At 38.7% G+C, this 21,096-nt stretch overlaps 1 protein-coding gene across 2 annotated transcripts in view; it reads right to left on the reverse strand.

The window, feature by feature from the left end:
* Window positions 1-3,621: 3,621 nt before the first annotated feature.
* SLC38A11 (solute carrier family 38 member 11) overlaps window positions 3,622-21,096 on the reverse strand; it is a 50,995-nt gene continuing 33,520 nt past the window's right edge. For both annotated transcript variants that reach the window (XM_060107085.1, XM_060107086.1), the window contains 5 exons: window positions 19,102-19,172; window positions 17,942-18,103; window positions 14,804-14,916; window positions 11,706-11,837; window positions 3,622-3,915 (listed from right to left, as the gene is read on the reverse strand). In XM_060107085.1, coding sequence (XP_059963068.1) covers window positions 3,622-3,915; window positions 11,706-11,837; window positions 14,804-14,916; window positions 17,942-18,103; window positions 19,102-19,172 — 772 coding nt within the window. The remainder of the gene's footprint in view (window positions 3,916-11,705; window positions 11,838-14,803; window positions 14,917-17,941; window positions 18,104-19,101; window positions 19,173-21,096) is intronic.

Below are 21,096 nucleotides of genomic sequence, written 5' to 3' on the forward strand. Positions count from 1 at the left end.
ATCTTTTTATCTCTCATCTAATTAAGTAGATGTGTTCAGTATGACACCAGCAAAGGACTAGTTGGGATTTTCCTAGTTAGATAACCTGGATTTCAGAGTTCTTTTAGGAAAGACAAGAGGCAACAATTATTGCTTGACACCATTGGGGTTGGTCAGAGGCAAAGTAGTCTACCTGTTCTGATATTTGAAGATGGTTCAAGTTAGGGTTGAGGTTAAAGAACCAATTATAAGTGACATGCATACGGACCTGATTTGTAAGTTATACAGATGCCGTCCAATCTATATCCTTAAAGGAAATGTATTGCTAGATGTTTGCATTTGTGTATAAATATACTATTCCCTCCCCTCCTCTTTAAAATTAAGAAGCACTTTATAAGGTCAAATGTAGTGACAACTTCAAAAACCGGATTAAATATTCAAGTTGTCTTGTTACAGGCAAGAAGTAGCTGGGAGGGAATGAGTTTCAGTGGAAATCTCATTAAACTGAGGCAGAACATCGATGGGGGTGGTTCTCAAAGTTCTGCACGTTGGCAAAATAAACATAAGTATTCCTGTGAAATAGATGTGTTTGTAACATTTATTCTATCATAATTTGAAAGTGGTAATCCTTGCAGCTAATAACTGGGCCCAAGGTAGTCTTGTTCTGCAGTTGATTTGGAAAACATACACACAAAACCAGAACAAATATTTATTAGGCATTAACGCAGCACTCAGTTCTTAGCGGAGCTTTTCACCTACTTGAGTCAAGGTTAATGTATCTGTAGCAATAGCAAGAGTACAAGATAATAGAAGGTTAAGTACTAAATTACGTTATCCTTGACGTACTTTTCTTTGTACACCCTTGGAAATCTCCTCTCTCATGACTTTATCTAACAACTATGTAGGTCAGTGTTTCTCAGTCCTGAGTAATATAGAGATGGACTGCTGCAAAAATTTCTTACATTCCCTCAGTATGGAATGAAAGTATTTTTATAAGCATTTTACCAAAACATGTATTGATCTAAATATGGACACAAATCACCTTATGATTCTTAACCAACTATAAAAAAACAACTCTACAAATGAAATACAGAAAAGCTATACAGCCAATAGAATTTAAATTAATTTAGTGGCCTGGATGATGTTTTGTTGAAGCGAATGCTACCACGCAAAGCCTGAGCACGGCCCTGCCAGCTAAGGGGCAGCTTCCTTTGCTTTCAAGAGGCCTTTCTTATTATTAGTTACATGACAACTCAGCTTTCACCACTTCTGTATTCAAACTGCTGTGAAACTATCCCTTTTACACTTCCTGTGGGAATATTTTTTTTTGGCCTGTGATTTTTACAGATACGTCAGGTGTGCATTCTCTGCTTGTGATTTTTTCTCACTATTCGACAACAAAGCAGTACTATGGATTGTCAACTTGATTGAAATACAGATGAAAAGGTGAGAAATGAAATCGTGGGTGATACGTGATTTAAGGTAGCCATCCAGATGGGCCCAAATTTTCTTGTTACTTTTAAAAGATTGTCATAGATATGAAAACATGAAATCCTCCTTAAGAGATATAAAAAAATTCTCATTAAAAACTGAGGCCAGGGCTTCCCTGGTGGTGCAGTGGTTGAGAATCTGCCTGCTAATGCAGGGGACACGGGTTCGAGCCTTGGTCTGGGAAGATCCCACATGCCACAGAGCAACTAGGTCCGTGAGCCACAACTACTGAGCCTGCGCGTCTGGAGCCTGTGCTCTGCAACAAGAGGCCGCCATAGTGAGAGGCGCCTGCGCACCGCGATGAAGAGTGGCCCCCGCTTGCCACAACTAGAGAAAGCCCTCGCACAGAAACGAAGACGCAACACAGCAAAAATAAATAAATTAAATTAATAAAAACTCCTACCCCCAACATCTTCTTTAAAAAAAAAAAAAAAAAAAGGCTTCCCTGGTGGCGCAGTGGTTGAGAGTCCGCCTGCCGATGCAGGGGACACGAGTTCGTGCCCCGGTCCGGGAAGAACCCACATGCCGCGGAGCGGCTAGGCCCGTGAGCCATAGCCACTGGGCCTGCGCGTCCTAAAAAAAAAAAAAAAAAAAAAAAAAAAAACTGAGGCCAGCTGTGGCAAACACAGCTGTGCCTCCCAGACCCCGCACAAGGAAGCATTAGTGTCCCAGCCACCAGCAGATCACCTCTAGCTCTCAGTCCCTTTAGGGTTTGCTCAGCTGTAAAGAGCTGCCCACATTCAAGGACTGATGGAAGTAGCAGTATTAAAACGTGGCTATTTCATTTGAACTGAGACAACTCTGATGGGTCACGTATGCTCCAGACTCCTTATGGACTTGGCTGAGACTTTGCCAGCCTGCACTGCAGTTCCATTTTGCCCACCTGATCCTGCTTTCCCCCTCTGTCCCACTAGTTATAATCCCTAATAAATACCCCGAATGCCAAATTCCTTCTTACTGTCTGCTTCTGGAGAATCTAGTCAACTAGAGAACCCAAGAATCTCTCTGAGGACCCCCTGGAGCAGTGAGACTGCCTCTTCTGTGCCCCGATTCTTCTCTCAAGGCTCTAGTCTGAAAGTTCAGCTTCCAGTTGTTTATTCCTGCTAGCACTTCACATTCAACGGGTCCAAAGCTGATGCAGAACTGATCTCTTTAAGCTTGTGCCTCAGAACAACTTGTGGTTTTCCCCCATTTTATAATTCATTTTATGGCACCACCATCATATTCCCACAGGATCAAAACTGCAAGGTAATTTTGCTTCCTCACACACCTTGCTCTGTATACCCAGTCTATTAGTCACGCTTTGTAACATGTGAAGGACTTTACTCATTTCTCCAGGGATTCACTTTCCTCTAAACAAGGGATGCTGCTGAAATCATAATGGACAGCTTCACTTTGCTCTTGGGATATCTAGTCTCTTTAATAGTCTTGAGTTTTCCTTCCCTCTGAGTCCTCCTTTTAAGACAAAACCCGTATTTTTCTCATAAAGGCCACATACACAAAATTGCAACCCACAATCATCTACTCATTTTACAGCACAGTATATTGGCTCACATATTAAATAAGAGAATACTGCTTTGGGAGGGTGGCAGCAGACGCCACAGGCTTCACTGCTTCTCCAGCATTTAAGATTAGCGCAGCGCAGTCATTAGAACAAAACATTATTTTGTCCCAGTTTAGGATAAAATACATTCAACTTTCTTTTCCTTTTTATCTTTTTTTTTTTTTTTCCACACTGTGTGGCTTGCGGGATCTTAGTTCCCCAACTAGGGTCCTCAGCAGTGAAAGCATGGAGTCCTAACCACTGGACCGCCAGGGAATTCCCTCCTTTTTATCTTTTTTTTCCATGCGGAGCACAGGCTCCGGACGCACAGGCTCAGCGGCCATGGCTCAGGGGCCCAGCCGCTCCGTGGCATGTGGGATCCTCCCGGACCGGGGCACAAACCCGTGTCGCATCTGCAGGCGGACTCTCAACCACTGCGCCACCAGGGAAGCCCCCCTTTTTATCTTTTGTACTGGACTAAAGAGTAAAGAAAAACCAAGTCTTGATAAATGCCAAAGTAATAATTTTATAATAGAGACTAAAACGTGTGAATGTTACTGTGCAGTTTAGAAGTCTATGAAAAATACCTATTTTTTAAAGCACTCAACTCACTGAAAGATGCTGACGTTTAAAATTGAAAGTTGCGTTGTCAGTTGAAAATGAGAAATTGAGATGTTTGTGAGGGAGGAATTGTCGGGAAAGCAGTAGAACATTTCCTGCCCGTGGGTGCAGTCTTGAGGATTGGTGACAGCCATGACAAATCCAACAGCCATCACCACAGCACCAATGGGAAGCATGACACAGGACATAATCTTATCTGAGTGTGTCCTCGGTTCTTCAGACAGTTTCAGATAACATGCTGATGGGATGATAAAAATTAGGGGAGCTGCACAGAGCACACCCTGCGTATTCAAAACAAAAAATAAGATAATGTTATTGAATGGAGCGTTCCTTGGACAGTTTTAAAAAACATTTACAAAATGTATTTGTCATCATGCATGTTAAAAGTTTGATAGGTTCAGTTAAATCAAACAGAGGAAAGAAAAATAATTCCAAGAAAGACTTAGGAATAGGTTTTTCCCTTACTGATGGTATATTTACAAATGAGAAAAGCAAAATAATATAATAGTATATCAGGCTTAAATAATAATCAGAAAATAATATAAAATAAAGCAGATGGTAAGACTGACTCCTGGCAAACTCTTAAAAGTTCCCATATTTTCAGTCACATCATATTTCCTTATACTCTTCATTTCAGGGCTTCCCTGGTGGCGCAGTGGTTGAGAGTCCATCTGCCAATGCAGGGGACATGGGTTCGTGCCCCGGTCCGGGAGGATCCCACGTGCCGTGGAGCGGCTGGGCCCGTGAGCCATGGCCGCTGAGCCTGCGCATCCGGAGCCTGTGCTCCACAACGGGACAGGCCACAACAGTGAGAGGGCCCGCGTACCGCAAAAAAAAAAAATGTAACTTTTAATTTTTACAAAAACAGCAAAAGTCTGGAGAAATATCAAATGAGGGGGACAAATTATGAAGTCAGACTAGCCAGGCAGCATCTAAAAATCTGGGGAAGAATAGAAGGGACCACACTTCATGGAAAATATTTCTGCAGTCAGAGATATAAGAATGAGAAAATTCTAAGAGGTACCATATTCTAATTGAAAATATATGGACAATATAATTTTGCTATTCATAGCACATGAATACAAATGATTACCTAAAAGGTACACAGCATATAAAGGATTAGTTTTCATATGGCCAGAGTTAAATGAATTATGGATTCCTTAGGCTCCATCATGTCACTTGAAACTGACAATGTTTTTCAAGTTATAAAAAATACTGTAGAACTCAATCTGTGCTTATAATAATTATCCTTTGATTTCTATGAAATAATTTTTGAAAACAATTATATATGTACGTGTGTGTGTGTGTGTGGAGAGAGAAAGAGAGTCTCTTCTCTTCGTAGGAACAAACATGTGAAGCTACTTCATCTGGAACTGTGGAGTGTGAAAGTGCTATCAGGATGAATACTGCCACCAGCTGCTGCTAAGAAGCTGTCATCAGTCAGCATTTTCAGACTCTTCCAAACCTAACTTGCTGGGCAGTGCAAAGTAATGGGTGTTCTGTTTATGCCATAATTTTTAAGGGTTGAGAAAGTAGTGGGAAAACTGTATAGCTGATGTTTGTACTGGAAGAAGTCCAGTTGAGTATCTTGTCTTGATAGCGGTTACTTTCCTAATATTTGAGAGCTCCATCTTGCTAGAGATTGTTGTTAGGACCTAAGATCATCAGTAAAATGATAGAACAGTTCCATCTGCTCTATTCCCTATAAATGAGTCCAGCTAATTTGATCTATCTAATATAGCCTTGCCTGAGGTTACACCACTGGCTTTGGGATAATTTTTGAAATTTCTTGACAGGACATAAATACCATAACAGTTTATCAAGGAGACAAGAAAATATAGCTTTAATTATAAAGGGTGGGGGGAAGCACTAACCTTTGATAATAACACCACAGATGCCAGCGCATTTTGCAGTTTGCAAGAGGGAAATAACAAAGTGTTGAAGATCTTTACTGGCAATACAGATTGGAAAAGTATCTGAATTCTCCTACCTGAATAGAAACCTCTCATTTGATGCAAAGAAGCTGAAAACTAAATAAAAGAATGCTTATAGGGCTTCCCTGGTGGCGCAGTGGTTGGGAGTCCGCCTGCGGATGCGGGGGGCACGGGTTCGTGCCCTGGTCCGGGAAGATCCCACATGCCGCGGAGCGGCTAGCCCCGTGAGCCATGGCCGCTGAGCCTGCGCGTCCGGAGCCTGTGCTCCGCAGCGGGAGGGGCCACAAGAGTGAGAGGCCCACGTACCGCAAAAAAAAAAAAAAAAAAAGAATGCTTATACATATTGAAAATTTCTACTTTGTAATCAATTTGGACTTGTGAAATGTGTTCCTATACCTTAAAAAGAAACTCTAGCTCAGAGGTCTTTGGCAGCTTGGACTATGGCTCCCTCACTCTGTATGTGGGCTCTTGTGGGTAACTGGTTTGCTGTCCTCCTTCCAGTGTAAGCTGCACACAGTGCTTGTTGGGCTGGTTACTCCGACCACAAGCACCAGCTGCTTCATCTCTTCTCTTTGTTCTGCTGCACGTAGAAACCCATAGGACCCAATTACTGCAGATGCCTCTTCTCTCTAAGAGCAACGTCAGTGCCAAGATGCTGGATTCTTATTACCAAGAATGGAACCTACATTTATTTTATTTGTTTCTAAAATGAATCCTTTAAAATTGAGGGTGCATTTGCCTTGGAAAATATGTCGTTGTCTGCTGCCATGAAAACAATAAAATAAAAGGGAAGCTAAGTTCTAAATGGGGTTTTGCTTTTTATTAAATAACTAATATAACCCTGAATAATTTATTCTGTATTATTTTAGTTATACTAAGTAACAGCATTCCCCTAACTTTGCAAACTGAAGGTCTGATTCTATTACACATCTCATTTGTAAAGGTCCATATTCCACTTATTCTTTTTTTAAAAAATAAATTTAGTTATTTGTTTTTATTTTTGGCTGTATTAGGTCTTTGTTGCTGTGCGCGGGCTTTCTCTAGTTGTGGCGAGTTGGGGGCTACTCTTTGTTGTGGTGCGTGGGTTTCCCATCGTGGCTTCTCTTGTTGCAGAGCACGGGTTCTAGGCCCGTGGGCTTCCGTAGTTGTGGCACATGGGTTCAGCAGTTGTGGCACATGGGCTCAGTAGTTGCGGCTCGCGGGCTCTAGAGCACAGGCTCAGTAGTTGTGGCACACGGGCTTAGTTGCTCTGCAGCATGTGGGATCTTCCTGGGCCAGAGATTGAACCCGTGTCTCCTGCATTGGCAGGCAGATTCTTAACAACTGCGCCACCAGGGAAGCCCTCTACTTGTTCTTGATCCTACCACTTAAAACTAGTGTGACCTATTTAAGTGTTCATTAACAGATGAATGGATAAAGAAGGTGTGGTATCCATACACATACACACACACACAGAGAAATATTACTCAGCCATAAAAAAGAATGAAATTCTGCATTTTGCAATAACATGGATGGACCTAGAGAGTATTATGCTTAGTGAAATAAATCAGAGAAAGACAAATACTGTATGTTGCCACTTATATGTGGAATGTAAAAAATAAAACAGAGTAGTGACTATAACAATAAAGAAACAGACTCACAGATATAGAGAACAAACTAGTGGTTACCAGTGGGGAGAGGTGAAGGTGGAAAGGGCAGCATAGGGGAAGGGGATGAAGAGATATCAACTATTATATGTAAGATAGATAAGCTACAAGGATATATTATACAGCATAGGAAAATATAGCTATTATATTAACTTTAAATGGAATATAAACTATAAAAATATTGAATCACTATGTTGTACACCTGAAAGTAATCTATTATAAATCAACTATACTTTAATTAAAAAAAAAACTAGTGTGACCTATTTAATCACTCCAATCACTCTGTGCCTCAGTTTCTTCATCTATACAATTAATACAGATTAAGAGGATAATGCATGCAAAACACTTGGCACAGAGTAAATACTCCCTACATGTTAGCTCACACTGTTGTTCAGAAGGGGAACACCACATGCTTTAGCTACTTCTAAAGTGTTGCATGACGTGGCTTGCATTACTGACAGAAATGATGCTTGATCTGGCTTTATGAAACATGACAAATGCCCACACAAAACGGAGTTGAACAAAGACCTGACTATGATATTGTGCTAACCAAAATACTTTTTTTGACTGGAAAAATATGCACTCAAGTGGTCTGGAAGAGAATGGAGATCTTAGATTTTATGAATTCCTACAAAGTGCTTTAAAACTAGTGTAATTGAGTTATCAGATCATGACAATTTAACACTCTGTTTTTTATGAATGTTTATATAACCAGGTTTTAAAAAAATCTAAGGATCTAGAATCATGTTTTAAATTTTTAAAAATAGTCCTCCAAGCCAGCTCAGATCTTGACTTAATAACAGATATTCACCAGATATTATTCTTTGACTACAACACCAGAATTCTGTCTTAACCACAAAAAATGTCAACATAAGCATAACAGGGAATATTTAATGTGATTATGTGCTTATAATTTTATTGTGTGAGTGTGAGGGAGAGTCACAGTTAACAGAAAGTAATGGTCAAATTTATAAAAATATATCATTCCTGAAAAATAAGCAATATGTGTATGCTTGCTTAACTTAAAGGGAACAAAACATTCTTAGGCTATCAAAAGAGTGAGTGGCAAGGCACTTGATAAAGACATTTTCTCTCATATGACAATCCTACAATAGTCTAACAAACAAACAAACATGTGAACTCAAATGAGACATTTCACAAAATAAGAAATAACAGAGCTGGGAGTCATGCCGATCATGTCCTCAGCATAATTAGAGGGTTACCATTACTGTCAACCCCAACAATTTCTTGTAACACTTAATTTCCTGGTGCTACACTAAGAATGTCTCTTATGTCCAGGGGCATTTGTAGAAATAGTTCCTCAACTGTGCTCCCAAGGGCAATCGCCCATGCAGTAATTGGAGCACTGTGTTCTTAGCACTGTGCTATATACTGTGGAAGATGGAGGAGGCAGCTAAGTACCATTCTTGTCTCCAAAGAACTTGCACATAGGTAGGCAAGGCAAGCTTATGGACAGTCCAAACAATACATGATACAAGATAATACATAAATCAAGTTAGCACATTTAGGTAGCACTCATCCCTTCATGTAGACCAAGGTTGGAACATGAAATGATTTTGAGTGAACCTACTAGCCTTTGGCCTATGTAAAATTAGGACGTAGGTAAAAGTTACTTTTGATAATGGTCCATCTCTCCTATGAGCCTTCTTTCCATTGTTAGTGGAATAGATGTTTCCCTAGTCCCATGCGGTTTTGGGGGAGCTGCCTACTCCCTACTTTCCATATACTCTGATGCAGGAAAATTCCCAATAGTGTGTTCCTGACTGAATCTTCCACTACCTTTGCCTGGACCTTCAAATCCAAATGGCACCTGGAGGGAACAGGGTCTCGGGCACTGACAATAATACCTTCCCCTTCCCCTTCCCCTTAACTCTCAGTGGAGTGAGCAAATGATAACTTGGGATTCCATCTGAAAAGCTTGCCCTCCCTGTGGGGGCATGATTGAAAAATGCTAAGTGGTGTGGTTCTGAGTAGAAATTTCATTAGGACTGTAGAAGGGGAATATGAAAGACTCTAAAGTGGTAGATTCACTTCTATTCATGTTTCACCAAATGCCATCATTATCCTACTTCCACAAAGTAGAACCAAGGAGTCATTCTTTTTTTTTTTTTTTTTTTTGGTCACTTTTAAAAACTGACATATAGTTGACACACGATGTTAGTTTTAGGTGCACTACATAGTGAACTGACATTTACATACATTATAAAATGATCACCAGAATGAGTCTAGTAAATCATCTGTCCCCGTACAAAGTTATTACAGTACTATAGACCATATTCCTTATGCAGTATATTACATATACATGGCTTATTTCTTCTATAACTGGAAGTTTGTATCTCTTAATCTCCTTGACCTATTTCACCCCCTACCCCCTCCCCTCTGGCAACCACTCATTTGTTCTCCATATCTATGAGCCTGTTTTCATTTTTTAAAAATCTTTCTTAGATTCCACATATAAGTAAGACAATACAGTATTTGTCTTTTTCTGTGTGACTTATTTCACTTAGCATAATACATTCTGGATCCAACTATGATTTCATTTTGTTTTGCCCAAGTAGTATTCCATTGTATATACATACCACATCTTCTTTATTCATTCATCTATTGATGGACATTTAGGTTGTTTCTATATCTTGGCTACTGTAAATAATGCTGCCATGTACTTCAGGGTGCATATATATTTTCAAATTAGTGTTTTTGTTTTTCTTTGGATAAATACCCAGAAGAGGAATTGCTGGATCCCAAGAAGTCATTCTTGATGTGTCCCTCTATCCCCCTGTCCTCCCAGTTGAATTGGTTACCAAATTCTGTCAATCTTTTCTCAAAAATGTCTTTTAGGAGTCTACTTATACCTCTTTCTTCTCTTCATTGCCTATATAGCAGCTGAACTTTTATTTGTGAGATTGTAAGCTCCACGATAGCATGGATCTTTTCTGATTTCCTCCCATCCTTGTATCTCTGATGTGTGGAATACAGTATACTTGACCCTTGAATAATGTAAGGGTTAAGGGGTTTCTGAGCAGTTGAAAATCCGTGTATAACTTATAGTCAGCCCTCCACATACTTGATTCCTCCATATCTGCAGATTCAACCAACTGAGGTTCATGTAGTACATATTTATTGAAAAAAATCTGTACACAAGTGGACCTGTGCAGTTCAAACCCATGTTGTTCAAGGGTCAACTGTAATTATTCAATATATATCTGATCAACAAATAAACAAGTTAGAAAATGCACTAAATTTTAAATCTTTGTAATATTTGAACAGAAAGGAAAGGAAAATAATAATTATGGGAAAGAATAAACATAAGCCAAAGGATAAAATGAAGAATTAATATGGCTTACTCATAGGTCAAAAATAAGATCGACTAGGGCTTCCCTGGTGGCGCAGTGGTTGAGAGTCTGCCTGCCGATGCAGGGGACATGGGTTCATGCCCTGGTCCGGGAAGATCCCACATGCTGCGGAGCGGCTGGGCCCGTGAGCCATGGCCGCTGAGCCTGCGCGTCCGGAGCCTGTGCTCCGCAACGGGAGAGGCCACAACAGTGAGAGGCCCGCTTAATGCAAAAAAAAAAAAAAAAAAAAAAAAAAGATCGACTAGAGCTGAGGGCAGATTCTGGGAAGTTAACGGTAAAAACCTTTCCATAGAAGATTTGGGTTCAGATCATAAAGGCAACAGATTTTATGCTTGTTGGTAGGAAAGTGGAGATTTTTAAGCAGGATGGTGATAAATTGGAAGCAGAGCTTAAATATATGCTAGTTGAAGTAAAACGCCAGTACTAATTCAGATGTGATATGATGAGGACCTAGATTTGGGAAGCAGCAGTAGAGATTACAAAGGAAAGTCTAGAGGCAGAAAAAAATACTTCAAAGAAAAAAAGAAGAACTTGCACCAGGGTAAGTTAATGCGGGGTGTGGATATAAGTCTCTTCATTACATATTTTAATTAATCTCTCTAGACCTATCTTCACTCTGCATAGGACTTTCCAGATCCATTGAATTTATTGTTATTTTTAGTAATATGTATGTTCTACAGAAAATAGAATATGAAAAAAGCCCTTTAAACCAATACCTTAATTTCAGCACTATTGACATTTTGGATTGGATAATTCTTTGTAGTAGGGGTTACCCTGCACATTGTGGGATGGTTAGCCACATTCCTGTCCTCTACCCACTAGATACCACTAGCACCAGCCTACCCAGTTGTGGCAACTAAAAATGTCTCTAGACATTGCTAAATGTCCCCTGCAGGTGGAGAGGGAAGGGCAATATTTCGCCCACTGGAGAACCACTGCTCTAAAAATATAGTCCTATAAAGTACACAATATCATCTTTATAAATATTTACTATAATATAACAAACACATTTTCATTCCACTTTAGAAAGTGACACCTTTATTAAGGGGAAACACATCTCATGTTAAATGTAAACATTATTTTAAAAGGGATTCTTAGAATCTTTAAATGTACTTACATTGAGCTCTAAAACTATTCCAAGGCAATCGATCAGCAATGACACAAGTGTAGCCACAGTAATGATAACCACTGTTATGATAATGTGGAGAACTGACGAAAGAGTCCCACCAAAAAACACATTGGCAATTACCTGCCAAATATAAACAGATTATTTAGAGAGGGAGTCTCAGAGTTGTGCAGGACTTATTAAGAGAGTATTTTATATTATAGTAGTTAGGACTGTATAAAATACTACGAATTAGGCAATCAATCAAATCTTAAGCCAAAGCCATATGAATGAATGTTCTATCGTTTCAAAAGTATTTACACATAGACACACACACACACATATCAATAACAAGTATTCTTTGTTGAACTATTAGATAGGCAGTGGATTACATTCCAGACTCAGAACATGGCATACTAATGTGTGAATAAATATATTTCTCAAGTGTAAGAGAGACCTTGGGAAGTTACCTTATCCTTCCTCCTTGAGTCCAACAAGGTTACCACTTACACAAACTACAGATTCTATTTAGATTATTTGAATGACCTCTAAGGAAGGGGTTAGCACAATATCCTTTAATAATAATGGGTGTGTAATATCCTTTACTAACAGGGAATTAATTTCATATAATCTAAATCCTATTTGATACAAGCCAAGTCTATTTTATCTCGCCTTTCCTCAACAAAAATGGAAAAGAGTTGATTACCATTTTCCATTGATACTCAGATCAGGAAATCGATCAACAGTTACTAATTTACTGTGTCCCACAGTTTGTTATGACTTGCTAAGAGAAAATGTCTAGGAGATGATTCCTATTCTCAGAAATTAACATCCTAATTGGAGCGATCCAACCAAACTAATGAAACAAATAGTGATCAATTTTTGACAGATTAAAAAGATCAAATACAATTCAGAACTAGACAGTGATTTAGTTATCTAGATCTGATTCCCTGAGAGTAATTGGCTTTACAGTATTCCTGAAATGTGCTTGTCCTACCTTGGTTTGAGGTAGGACTTGAAACATGGGTGGGATTTAGAACAGAATTATAGACCAAGGCAACAGTGTGAAAAAGAGCAAAGAGGTAAGAACAGTAAAGATACCTATGGGGGACAAGGAGGAGACAGCCTGAATAGGGTGGTAGCTTTATGCAAAAGAACCATGAGACAAGTATTGGAAATGGTGGGAGAGGGTCAGATGCTGGGGGACCTTAATGACTGTGATAAGTAGCATTCCTAGTTGAGTAACAGCCCCCCATTGACTGGATACTGCCATAACTCTGTTAATAATTAAATGGGGATACTAATCACTCTTACTCATTTATAGTTTTACAATTGGTAATGTCCCTGCAAATATTATCTAATTTGAAGTTCATTCTTATAGATGAAGATCACTGAGTGGGGCAGGCTAGTGAGAGTATTTATTAGGCACAGACTGGCTTTGTGGCACCCTTGTACTTGGCTGGCTACTTTACCTGTGAATAGAAACAGCTTTGATTATATTTAGGCTAACTGTATATATTTGTGTGTGTGTGTATGTGTGTGTGTGTGTGCAGAAAGGAGAGAAAGAAAAAGGAAGTGAATGGGTGAGGTATATACAAAGTTCCTCTGCCTAGTATTTGCTATCATGGCAGAGATCTCTGTTCAGTTCTGTCTTCCTGTCATGGCAGCTAGAAAGGAAACACAAGTTCCAAGTACTGAAGACATAAGCTATACAGGTGGAGTGACTCTGACAGACCACGAGCAGTTCACCAGAAACCACATGAGAATGCACCATTTACTGTTGCTGATCTAGAGATCAGATTTGAACCTAAAGTACTGGGCAGAAACTAAAATAAAACCATTTCCGGCATCCAACAATAGTTGGCAAAAATTTTAAAGGCTCTTCAATTTAAAAAATATTCATCAAGTTCAGTCTACTGCTCCCTATATTTGAGGAGAGCTGGCCTATGAGTTATACATTTGTAAGTGAGGACAAGTGATAACTGCAAAGGATATACATAGTGCTGAACATGTCCTCATTCCTTTTCCTTGTGCAGTTCCCTATCTGCAGAATTAGCATAAGGTAAGCACTGGTGTGCCTCTAGAAGCCTGCCCATTAGTTAGTGTATTTGAAGCTCTGTAGGCATTTTGCTTCACACATTAGACCCATTGACATGGTGCACTGTGTAAACAGCCTCTAGGAATAGATCCTAAGACTAAGCCTTTTCAGTGTGATTCCTGAAAGAACCACTATGAAGTAGGATCATGTTTTTCTGCTAAATGGTACAGTGGATTTTTAGCTTACTGTTTAAGGGATTCCTGACAAGCCACATTATCCAATTTTACACAAAAAGAATTAGTTCTCTCTTACCTAATCTTCCTCTACAAATTCACGTGGGCTATATAACATAACTTGGAGTTGACTTTATAAGTGAAATATATCAATATAGAGATATAAGTAAATAATATACTCTCTATTATTTTATATGGTATATAAGTATAAATAGATAAATATATTTATCATAATAAACATATTTATAAACTTATGAATGAATAAAGGTTTATTTTACATTTATATAAAATAAACATTTATAAATTTATAAATATATAAATTAAATATATCTGTAAAACTAATGGTTTAAATTGACTTTTGGGTTTTCATGAAAAATAAAATATTTTAGTTTTTTAAAACTAATAAAATCCATCAAATCTGTCCTGTGGCGCCTTTAATACATGTTGACTTATAAAACATTTTAGCCAAAAAACAATTTTGTAAAACATGTTTTAAACCTTAGTACTTAATTTCTTTGTAAGAATGAGTAAAATAAAATCTTGGTTTGACTCTATTAAAGGCTGGCATTCACTTTGGAATGCAGTTGTATTAATATTTATACTTACGTTAATATAAACTAAACTATCAAACATGATTTTCAAATCCAACTTTTGAAAAAATATCTTGTAAACATTTGAATATAAATTTATCTTTAAACTGGTTAAAAGAGAGAATTTTATACATTATATTACTTGTCATGCACTTGGGAATTTGCAAAATCAAATGATTTATAAATCGCCCCAAATTAATGCAGTAGAGAGATGACCTAGGTAAAGTGTCGGAAAGAAGTTGTGCTTACCTCTCTAGTCACAAAGCATTCAATCGGGTACGTCAAAATGACAGTGACTCCATAACAAAACCTTCCAAATGTTACCAAGTCATCATTTCTGCAATAATTTTCAAATAAGTCTCCTAGAGAATAATATAAAATAGATTTATTTAATAGATACTGGGTATTTGACATAAATATCTAATAAATGAGATATTGGGTATTTATTATATAAGTGAAGCTACATAAATGTCATTTAATTTAATAGAATAGACTGCCAAATCTAAACATAAATTTTGCATTCAAAAACTATATAATTACTGATGGGTATTAAAAGTAGCACATGTTCCACTTGAAAGCAAATTCATCACTAATAGTTTTTTTTCTTACTCTCAGTGTTTGTTTTTAGAAGATTAGCCTTATATTTGTACCAAGTTCTGAAAAATACTTTTATCCATTGTCTTCTTACACCAGAATCAACTCCCTAAATTCTTGTGCACTGGTTTTATAAACTTGCTTCTGGTCTTTGTTTCTGGTAAGTAAGTGACTTCATTAAAAAAAAAAAAAAAAAAAAAGTCTTAAAATAAACAAATTTCCTTTTGAAATGTTATTCTTAGATCAAGGACAATCCTGAAAGGAACAGTAGACTAGTACATGTAAGGAGCTGAATTTCCTGTATATCACGCTATAGAGTTTAATCACAAACTCAGGGCCACAGCAAGGAAATCCAAACATACGTTATCTTCCACAGTATCTGATGAGCCCGAGGTAAATGCATTGATTCAAAACTGTGAAAATATGGTTATTTCCCAGGCAGAGTATTATATTTAATTAGTTCCAAACTAAACGATGGACCATATATACATTGAACCAATTCTTATTTAGAGACTGTATTTTCTTAGACACCTGTGAGGAAATGCAGGGATATAATGAGGGCACAGATCATGTCAGCAAAAAGTTTCCCAATATAGAAACAAAGAAGATTTGAGACTGTTTATTTCCTAAATATAACATGCTTACATTTTAAAATGTTGGTCACATTTTTTGATGAGACTGAATAGAAAATTAGATAAAAGTCACACACTACCACACTGTTTACAAAGAGAACAAAATAATAATACTTCTGTACTTTTTTCTTCATTAAAAGACTAAATGACCTGCCTCTTCCCAAGACTTACTTTAAGTGACTCTTTTCCCCTCCCCCTGTTAATTGGAGTAAATGTACATTACTTTTTAGTGTTCCTTTTGGGCAGAAGGAGATTAAACCACAAAGCAGTAGTGGCAGAGGTTCATCCAAGGTTGATTGAAAGGGTTCCAACACTCTGAGAAAAAAGGACCAAAGCTCCCTGTTCACTAACCTCCACTAAAAAACAGGCCCTGCACCTTTTCAAAAGTCACTGGGAAATTCAAGAACAATGTAGAGTTCTCACTGCCTCACAAGCTGGAGTTTATGTAATGAAAGGGAAAAGAAGCATCCAGTGTGCACAAACAAGACTAGATTTGCCTAAGGCAAAATGGCCTGAAGAAACAACCTCAGCTTATTCTAGCTTGAGTCTAAGTGTATTTTAGGGAATTACAGCTAGAAAAGAAAGAAAAAAAAAACAAAAACAGACAACCAAAAGCAAAACCAACCTGTCAGCTTTGTTATATAAAGACTTAATTATATCTGCACAATTACTAATGATAAAAACACCAGGAAGGTGTGACTAAGAAAAAGGATTTATGTCTTATAGAAAAGGCATTTAAAACCAAGGTCCTGTGCAGACTGGATCCTACGGGCTATTTGTCTTTGCAAACTATGTAGCAATAGTGATACATGGCAATGTTTTGAAACAATTTTTATCAAGATTTTCAAGGTCACTTCATTACTGCAATCTAATGGCACACACAGGTATTATATTTTTGATGGCACTGGGATTATGTTATTCATCACTCTTTTATGAAGCCATCTTCTTTATTTCTTGAGAAATCTCTCCCTATAATCATAGTCACCTGTAACCTGCATTTGGAACAATGTACCACCCACCCAAGAGTACTTCAGTGTCATCTGAAAAGTAAGCTAAGCAGAACTAGAGGCTAAGAGACAGTTTTTAATGGGCCATATGTATCCAAAATGGGGTAGACGACAAGATGGAATGGAAAGAAAATGGGACTGAAAGTTAGGCGATGTGTTTTTTACTTTGTCAGCAGCCAGCTTGGGCAAGTTACTCCGCCTCTTTGTGTTCTAGGCAGGGGGTAAAACTAGTTATTCCACTTACCTTCCTAGGGTTGTCTGAAGGTCAAATGAGATAACAGACCTGCAAAAGCTGTGAAATGCATGAATCATAGTATTTAGCAGGCTGTCAGAATACCCTAACTCTCACACTACAGAGATGAGTGAATGTAAGGGTCAAGGATGTAGAAGAGATGACCATTCATTTGTTGGGCCTGGATGAACAGAAGAAAAGAGAAGTGAGTTCAGTGTGGGGTCCTGGGATGAGAGTTGGGGTGAGGAGGGAAAGGCCTGGTTTTGTGGGAAAGATGTATTTTGTGATTAAGGCAAGAGTGAAACAACTAAGTAGAAATGTCCTGCAGGCAAGAGGCTGGAGATGAAAAGAAAGTCCTGGACTAGAGTTAAAACAATAAATATCTCCAAGAATTTGTTGAGAGAAAAAAAGCCAACTTGCTTGAGCCAGTTAATGAGGGTTGTGGGGAGAGAGGGAGAGGAGGTAGGAGAAAGTAAAGATGAATCACTCAGAGAGAAAAAAATATTAAGGGAGTGAATGACGGTATGGTAGTGCTCTTTTCTCTGCGGGAGGAAAGAATGTACAGAACTGTTAAGTGATTCAGAGAGGTCCATGAAAATCACAACCAAGATGACTGTTAGCTTTGAAGAGTGGGAGGATATTGGTGTCCTCGAAAGTGAAACTGCAGTGGACTAGTAGAGAGGGAAGATGGAACTCATGTGCTTTGAAGTGACACCATGGAAGGAGGGAGAATGGACTACAGAAGAAGCTTAGCAGTTTAAAAAGGAGAAAATTAGGAACATTAGGAGAGGCAGGAAGGTGGAAGAGAGAATAGGTTCTACTCTGAAGTAGAACATTGGGTATAATTGTAGTTAAAATGAGAAGTGATAGCACCACTCCATATGAACCCCAAAATATGTTAATACTGAATTTTTCATTTTACCTTGGGTGTAGCCAGTAAATGTCATGTATCCACATGTAGCAAAGAGAATACTGATAAATACAGAAATCAAGGTGGACACATGGATGATGCGAGACCACTTAGCTACTGTGGGTTCTTCCAAAGAACCATAAACTAAGAAGCAGTTATGGTGGCAAATAAATGCTGCAATACAAGAAAAAAAAAGCATTATTAAAGCAAGCACCATAGTTCTCCCTTTCCTTCTGAAAATTCAGAGATCTATGCTACTTTGAAATACTAATGAACTGAAGTTCAAATATACTAATTTACTAAATATGTCAGAAATAATCTTTCTAACAGATGTAGGAATGAGAAATTTCATTCACATTAGGCTTATATTTTCCTCATGTCACTCTTGATATATACCAGGCCTAGCCAACTTTCTCTCCCATTTCCCAGTGGCCTTTCCAATCTTAAAGGAAATCTAAACAACACCATATTTTCAGTCCAGGGCTTCCTTTCCCATCTGGGATATAACAGAGTAACTTTAGATGGCCAATTCACAATACTTTGTGTGCAAGGTTTTGAAGAAGTCCATAACACTTGCTAGATTTTCAAGTTAAGAAACAAGAAGACTTAAATGAGTTTTCTGCATGAGGAAGAGACTTGTCAAAATTGAAGCAAATTCTGGTGATGAGTGAGAAAAGTTTGAGCCTAATTTTATGTTGGCACAAACTGGATCATATGCTGCTAATGGGAAGTCTAAAACTTAGGACATCTGCTCTCCAGACACACAGCACTTTTTAAAAAATAAATAAATTATTTATTTATTTATTTTTGGCTGTGTTGGGTCTTTGTTGCTGTGCACAAGCTTTCTTTAGTTGTGGTGAGTGGGGGCTACTCTTCGTTGCAGTGCGCAGGCTTCTCACTGTCGTGGCTTCTCATTGTGGAGCACGGGCTCTAGGTGCGCAGGCTTCAGTAGTTGTGGCTTGCTGGCTCTAGAGCTCAGGCTCAGTAGTTGTAGTGCACGGGCTTAGTTGCTCCGCGGCATGTGGGATCTTCCCAGGCCAGGGGTCAAACCCATGTCCCTTGCATTGGCAAGCGGATTCTTAACCACTGTGCCACCAGGGAAGCCCCACAGCACTTTTTCATGGTACAGAAGACTCCATATTGAGAAAGGGCCTTGGAAACCACCTACTCACCAAACGACATTACACCAACAGCCTGAATAGCATTGGGCTTTGCAAATATCCAGGCATCTTCTGTTTTTGTTCTAGAAGAGAAATCAGTTAATTTGATGAATTAAACAAATGCAAGCATAAGCATAAAAGAAAACAAGAAATGATGTCACACTATAAATTGAACATCTTTAAGTCAGAAATTAATAAGGGGCTCCCATTCATCTTTTTAAATTGTAAATAAATTTCCCAGGAATACCAATGTTACTGTTAACCTCAGTCCTTGAAAATGCATGCCCATGACTTGGAGAGACTCTAGTTTTACATATTTAGAATGGACCACTTAACTCTGTGACTTTATCTACTTATCAATTTAACAACAAACATTTGCTATGCACTCATCATTTGAGATACTCGTTGAGGGAGATTCAAACATTAATAATGCAAAGTTCTTCCTCAGTTAATCAGTGTTGCCTTTTTTTTTTTTTTTTTTTTGGCGGTACGCGGGCCTCTCACTGTTGTGGCCTCTCCTGTTGCGGAGCACAGGCTCCGGACGCGCAGGCTCAGTGGCCATGGCTCAGAGGCCTAGCCGCTCCGTGTCATGTGGGATCTTCCCGGACGGGGGCATGAACCCATGTTCCCTGCATCGGCAGGCGGACTCCCAACCACTGCGCCACCAGGGAAGCCCTAGAAATATACGTACTTTAAATAGCTTGAATAAGTCTCTTTCCTAGTGGAATTAAAATATTTGACAACCTGTCTATAGGCAGGGATTCGTCTCCCTGTTTAACAAATCCCTGAGTAACAGTGAAGAGCACAGGCTCCAAGGTCAGACAGCCTGTGTGAACTTCTGGCCCCAGTGACCTTAGGCAAAGTACTTAACCTTTCTGTGCTTCAGTTTTGATATCTATAAAATGAGGATAATAACAATAGTACCAAATTCACTGAGTTATTGTGTAAATTAAATAAAAAAAATATGTAAAACTTTGGAAGAGGGCTTCCCTGGTGGCGCAGTGCTTGAGAGTCCGCCTGCCGATGCAGGGGACACGGGTTTGTGCCCCGGTCCGGGAAGATCCCACATGCCGCAGAGCGGCTGGGCCCGTGAGCCATGGCCGCTGAGCCTGCGCGTCCGGAGCCTGTGCTCCGCAATGGGAGAGGCCACAACAGTGAGAGGGCCGCGTACCGCAAAAACAAACAAACAAACAAACAACAACAACAAAAACTTTGGAAGAGAGCCTAGCATACAGTAAGCATTCAATAAATGGTCACTAGTATTATCAGCTTATGTATTAACATTGTTATTATTATACAGTGTCATTTAATAGAAGGTAGCAAATGTCCAAAAGTATGGCCAGCTTCCCTGAAAAAGAAAGGCTTCAGTGAGATCCAAAAAAGGCATAAGATAGAAGAGGGGGACAGGGAAGAAGGGTCCTAGAAAGCATAAAGGTATAAATCCATCTATTTCCTAAGTTTGTTATTCATTCTCAGTGTAGACACAAAAATGTCTCATCTGTTTTGTGAGTTAGTGGGATTTATGCATTATATTACTTCTTTCCATATTTGAAATGAGCATTACAGACACAAAAGAACTAAGGAGCATGCAAGGGAGGCCTCCTGCTGTTACAGTCCTTGCTGCTCAGAAACCCATAGTTTGTTGAGTGGGAGCTGCTGCCACCTGCTGCTTCCACTACTCATTGCAGTGAACATTACCAACAGCAGCATGCCTGTCAAATTCCAATGTTAATGTGGAAAAATACAAATTTCGTCCACAGTCCTTAAACATTTTTTTGAGAAAAGGCAGCACTAACAATTGTAGAAGCTTGAAGATTTTTAACTTTCTAATATGTTTTAAATGATCTACTTTCCCTGGTAGGGTATTTCCAGGTGAATAATATTTATTTTTCCTTTCAGTACAGATTGTGGTGGTGCCCTACTTTTTAACTCTTATATTAGTAATGAAAAGGTAGGAGTTTTATTTTTATTTTTCTTCTTTCATTTAAGTTGGAAAGGTTTTTCCTG

The sequence above is a fragment of the Mesoplodon densirostris genome, chromosome 8 (assembly GCF_025265405.1).
Source record: "Mesoplodon densirostris isolate mMesDen1 chromosome 8, mMesDen1 primary haplotype, whole genome shotgun sequence".
Lineage (NCBI taxonomy): Eukaryota > Metazoa > Chordata > Mammalia > Artiodactyla > Ziphiidae > Mesoplodon > Mesoplodon densirostris.